The sequence below is a fragment of the Chelonoidis abingdonii genome, chromosome 1 (genome assembly GCF_003597395.2).
Source record: "Chelonoidis abingdonii isolate Lonesome George chromosome 1, CheloAbing_2.0, whole genome shotgun sequence".
Lineage (NCBI taxonomy): Eukaryota > Metazoa > Chordata > Testudines > Testudinidae > Chelonoidis > Chelonoidis abingdonii.
The window spans coordinates 225,545,391-225,550,842 of record NC_133769.1 but is presented as its reverse complement, the minus strand read 5'-3'; the positions used below and the strand labels follow the sequence as shown (position 1 = coordinate 225,550,842).

The 5,452-nt window shown below is 46.8% G+C and overlaps 1 protein-coding gene across 1 annotated transcript; it reads left to right on the top strand.

Annotated features, from left to right (window-relative positions):
• The first annotated feature begins 1,880 nt into the window (after window positions 1-1,880).
• On the top strand, window positions 1,881-5,452 carry SAT1 (spermidine/spermine N1-acetyltransferase 1). Its single transcript, XM_032803086.2, has 6 exons — window positions 1,881-2,119; window positions 2,714-2,765; window positions 2,854-2,937; window positions 4,273-4,374; window positions 4,462-4,502; window positions 4,909-5,452. The coding sequence occupies exons 1-6, from the start codon at window positions 2,054-2,056 to the stop codon at window positions 5,077-5,079; spliced, it is 516 nt and encodes a 171-aa protein (XP_032658977.1). The 5' UTR covers window positions 1,881-2,053; the 3' UTR covers window positions 5,080-5,452.

The following is a 5,452-nucleotide window of genomic DNA, read 5'->3' as shown; positions in this document are numbered from 1 at the left end:
TGCCCAGGGCGGAGGCATCAATGTCATTCTGGGCCTGATTTTCAGAGATGTTGAGCAACTGAGGTTCCCTTGATATCTGTGGGAATTCCAGGGTTCTCAGTACTTCTGAAACTCAGGGCAATTTATTTTGAATGCTGGGCCAGGACTGAGCCTGCAAAGGCAGCTCCATATGCACCCCTTAATCAGGAGAATGATGAGGGGCAGTTGGCCCAATGCTGGGAGTGAGGAGGATATGGCCCTAATGTGGTCACTAAACTTCTACCTGTAAAGTTACTGGTGCATCTGCTGTCACTCAGTGGGAATACAAAAATCTCTAGGGTGCTGCAGACTGCCCAGGATTCAGCTGCACTTAACCTAAGTTGCTCACATACTTGCACTGGTTGTGCACCGCGCAACTGGTCACCTATGTTACATGAAAATCTGGCTCTGATGGTGTCGTAATTAGACTTAACGGTTACTGCCGCATTTCCTAGAGCTGTTGTCCGAGGCTGGCTGCAGACTCAGGCAGACAGAACTGTGTCAGCTAGACGCTCATCACCTGGGGAAGATTTTCCTTGTAGCCATAAGGGCTTGAGACAGCCATGTTTCTTCACTGAAAACTTGCAATGTGCTGCCCCTGAATCCCAGATTAATACCTTGTGTGGGCAGGTGCAGAGCTCAGGGCTTGAAGGCCTCTGGTCTAATGGCCTAAGCCAATGCAGAACTAGGAGCCTCGATCTCCTGTGGTCAAAACAGGACTCTGACAATGACTCCCCAAGTGACCTTGGGCAAGTCACGTCCCTGTTCTCTGCCTCAGTTTCCCCCCAAATGGGGCTCTATTTACCTGCTCCACATGGTTGCAGGGATGGATGGGGATGAAACCTTGGAAGGTGGCACGTGCTGAGGACGGTTACACTTTTACCCTGTATCCTCTGGTAGGGCTATGATCCACCCTCGCAGGTGGACCGCTGGCCACGGTCTCCTCTTCCTTTCCCCCATCCCCCCTCCCGCCACTGCACTGCTGTCAATAGGGCCAGCTGCAGGTGGGCTTATGTCACCTGCTCTGATCTGCAGCTGCCAGCCCCTGGGCAGCAGCTGCTGCTGCAGCAGGGGGTCCGTGACTGCCAGAGCCAGAGAGAGCAGTCTAGGGAGTGATGCGGCAGCCTGGGAGCTCAGGGACGAGCAAGCTCCGGGCTGGCAGGGGGGGTGTAGAGGTCAGTGATTGAAGCGCAGCAGAGGAAGGTGGTGGGGCCCCTGGTTGCAGAGGATGCCCACGGAGATAGGTGCTAATGTGGCTGCGAGCAACTTGTCTCCATACTGGGAGCAATAGTGTAAAGCAAAATTGGGGAGCACCGCTTTTTGGCACCCCCATATCTTGGTGCCCTAGGCAGCTCTCTAATTTGCCTAGTGGTTACACTGGCCCTGGGCAGGGTGTGTACCACACAGGTGAGCAGCAGTTAGCGTCCCCATGCCGTGTGTGGCAGTCCCTGTTGTTTAGGGTGGCACTGCCTTGCACAGGCATTTCCCTGATACCCCAGAGGGGGAGTCGCCGCCCCAGCTCGCAGCCCCAAGGCCCCAACCCCCGCGCTGACGTTTTTGTAGGTCAGGGAGTCACAGCCCCTGGAGCAGGGCTCCCAGCCTTGGCGGGGCCCGACGCTCTCCCCTCCTGGAGTAAGGCAGCAGCCTCTGCCCGCCAGGGGGCGCTGCCAGCCGCGCGCTCCGGCCTCACACTGGCAAGACGCACGCGCCGCGCCCGCAGCTTTTGGAAGAGTGAGGTAATGCTTGGATAGGGAGCGCTGTGATTGGCTGACGGCCAGATAGGGGGCGGGGCCATTGGCGCGGAGGCCGGAGGAGGCGGGGCCTGTTGCTGATAAATAGGGGGCGCCCGGCCGGCCGCCTCCAGACAGAGCAAAGTCGGGAGTGCGCAGTGGTGTTGGGTCGCTGCCGCCGCGCCATGCTCGGAGCCTGACTGAGCCGCCGCGCCGGGGACACGAATGAACAAGCTGCTGCTGCTCCTGTTCACGTACCGGGGACTCGCCAGCCGAGGGGGCCGCAGGGGGAAGCGCCGCCGAAAATGGCCCCGTTCCGCATCCGCAGCGCGCGGCCCGAGGACTGCCCCGATCTGCTGCGCCTCATCAAGGTGACAGCTGCGCGAGGCGGGGGGGAGGGAAAGGGAGGTGGAGGAGGGGCGGGTGAGGCAGGAAGAGGGAGAGGCTGGGGGTGGAGTAGAACCTGTTGTTCTTGTAATCAGAACATTTGCACCTGTTGTGCCACAGGGGATAGAAATTCTCTCTTCCCCCCTCCCCCATGGTTTTCTCTGCCTAGCACCCAGCTGGTCTCTGCCGGAGTGTGGAGGACACTTTTGCCCTCCTGACTTCCTTGGAAGGGACCTCGGGAGGTCATCTGGTCCAACTCTCTGCTCAAAGCAGGACCAATCTCCAGACAGATTTTTTGCCCCAGTTCCCCCAAATGGCCCCCTCAAGGATTGAGCTCACAACCCTGGGTTTAGCAGGCCAATGCTCGAACCACTGAGCTATCTCTCCCCCCTGCACTGACTTGGCAAAAACAAGGTGTTTTTGTTCACTTCATATGCAATGGGCTGCTTGCTCTTCACTCTCTGCACAGGCAAGTGGCTTCCTCTCAGTGCTGCTTTGTATAAACTGCACTTGGGTGAGAAATGTCTTGTCTACACATGGAAATATATTTGTATAGCTATACCTTTTTTTTTTTGCAGGAACTAGCTAAATATGAGGATATGGAAGATCAAGTAGTCCTAACTGAAAAAGGTAACAAATTAGGTGCTGTGAGTTTGTTTTGTTGATAATCCCACTACAGTTAATATAGAATATATATCAGTTTATTGTCATCTTATAGATCTGCTTGAAGATGGCTTTGGTGAGCATCCTTTCTACCACTGTCTTGTTGCAGAAGTGCCAGAAGAACAGTGGACAGCTGAAGGTAAGACATCCTGCTGCTTTTTAAAAATCAGAAATGCACAGGATGTATGTAACTTTATTTAAAGCTACTGATTATACATAAAGCTCCAGCTGTGAATTTGGGTAAGACGAAAGAGTTAAAATGCAACTATTGAAATAGAAGAACCATTATGTTTTTCTAAAGTGATCAGCCATCCTGAAGACACTGGAGACCAGGTAAAATATGTATGATGTGCTGTAATTCCATTTCATTAAATGGTTGTTCTTGTTTGACCCTAATTTACCTTAATGTAATCCTGTTGAATCACATTTTTTCTTTAATTTGTCCCCAATCTTCAGGTTACAGTCTCTAGCTTCGCCATGTACATGGCCCTTCCGTGTACATGGATGGGCGGGGAGGTAACTAAAAGATCCGTTACACAATAAAGTAGATGATCATGATACATGAGGTAAGGTCTAACAGGGACAAGTACTATTCCCAAACATTTACCAAAAAACACACGGTAGATCAGAAAGTCTGAATGCACTCTCTTCATATGAGTATGTGCAAAGCATTGTGGCTAACATGATCTGAATTCTCAAGTTTTAGGACTGAGTTGGATGATGTTGGAAGAGGGTACCAGTTTTGCACTGACTGGTTGGCTCCTCTTACAGGGTGAGCCATAGAGTTGTTTCAAGTAAACAAGGAAAGCTGTTGGCCAAAGTAGATATCTTTCTGGTGCCCAGGATAAAGGAGACAGAGTACTACTTTATCAGTGGGAACACAGTTGAGGCAGTGCTGGAGATGCCATTATGTTAACTAATGGCTGCCTGTGAGCACTCCTGGTTTTCCCACTGAGCAATTTTTGAGAAATATTAATTGGAAGACAGACTTTAAAGGTGTGTGTTTTTAGATTCTACTATTAGTGTTGTGTTCTGATTTTTAAGAAAGCAGAATTGAGTTAACTGCCATCATATTCTGAACTGCCGTGTAAAATGTAAACCAATTTATAATCCAAAGTGGACATACTGGTAAATCAGTAGGGTATGTATAATGTGTCTGTAGCAGAAAGCCTTAGTTGTTCATTGTTCGCTATAACTGTAAACACTGCCTTTGAGGAACCAGAAGGATAATCTTCATTCCACAACACAGATCTCAAGCGATCAGAATTCCTATTTTACTTACATCTCAATATGCTTATTACAAACTTCCATTCTTAAATCAGGCTTATAACAGTTAATAAATTAATAGTTGCATGTACAGAAAGAAAACCTAGGTATTTAGGTTACATGCATGTTAGCTGAAATGTACTAATCTTGTTGCCTTTCAAAAATAAGGTTTTTTTTTTGCTGATATAATATAAATCCTTTGTTACAGGACATCTTATTGTGGGCTTTGCCATGTACTACTTCACTTATGACCCATGGATTGGAAAACTGCTGTATCTTGAAGATTTCTTTGTAATGCCTGAGTTCAGAGGTATGTTTTAAGGAATAGCTTTTAAAAGTATTGTTTGTTGTATATGCTTTTTTAAAAAATTACAACTAACATTTCTTGACTTTTTAGGACTTGGCATTGGTTCAGAAATTCTGAAGAATCTGAGTCAGGTAAGTAGTTTTTCCTTTCTCCATTAGATTTTTAGTACAAGACAACAGAGAAGCAAGTCTGTTTGTCAGTTGTCTAAATTAATATTAGCCTTTAACAGTACTTGAAAGTGAGTGATTCAGTTGCTGTAGTAAAGTGGATAAATGGACATATAGGACAGGCTTATCAGATTCTGTAAACTTCTAGTGGCTTAGTATCTGTCTGATTCTTCATAGAAGCAGAACTGTGATAGGCACAATGGAGATGAGGGACAAAGGAGGAAACTGCAAACATTTTAGTAGTGGTGTCCACTTCAAAATAAATCATGTTGCTGGGGCCTCCTGTCTGTCAATAGTAGTGGAAGGATAGATTTGTGTATATAACAAATAAGATTGCTATATACCTAATATACTAGTTATATGTTTCTAGGTTGCTCTCAAATGCCGCTGTAGCAGCATGCACTTTGTAGTCGCAGAATGGAATGAACCTTCAATCAGGTTCTACAAGAGAAGAGGTGCTTCTGATCTGTCCACTGAGGAAGGATGGAGGCTCTTCAAAATTGACAAAGAACATCTGTTGAAAATGGCAACTGAAGAGTGAGGAATTATTCCAGAAAATGACAAATCTTATCCCTGAATCATACTCTGAATAAAGTTTTGCCTTGCTTTCTGTACAGTTTGTAGTAGAATAAATAGCATGGACACTAATTCCAAAGCTCTATTACCAGCGCTATTGTAGTATAATTGTTGCTGTCATCTGGACTTGAAACATCAGTTTTACAGGAAATGACATCTGTGAAGTCCAATTTATTTGCTTGTAAACATCCTTCACCAGTGTGGGCTAGTGATCTTTCATTGTATATTGAATAAACTTCATTGTTGTGAGTGTCATTCAAATGTGTACAATGTACACACTGGCAGGGTTTTTGTTTTAATTTCCTTTTATGAAATAAAGTATAGTATTTTCACTTTAA

What these genes read in the sequence shown, in the direction of transcription:
- SAT1 (XM_032803086.2), top strand. Translation starts at nt 2,054, where the DNA reads ATGGCCCCGTTCCGCATCCGCAGCGCGCGGCCCGAGGACTGCCCCGAT. An exon ending in ATCTGCTGCGCCTCATCAAG is followed by an intron (nt 2,120 to 2,713) that starts GTGACAGCTGCG and finishes TTTTTTTTGCAG; the next exon opens with GAACTAGCTAAATATGAGGA. An exon ending in TGTAATGCCTGAGTTCAGAG is followed by an intron (nt 4,375 to 4,461) that starts GTATGTTTTAAG and finishes TTGACTTTTTAG; the next exon opens with GACTTGGCATTGGTTCAGAA.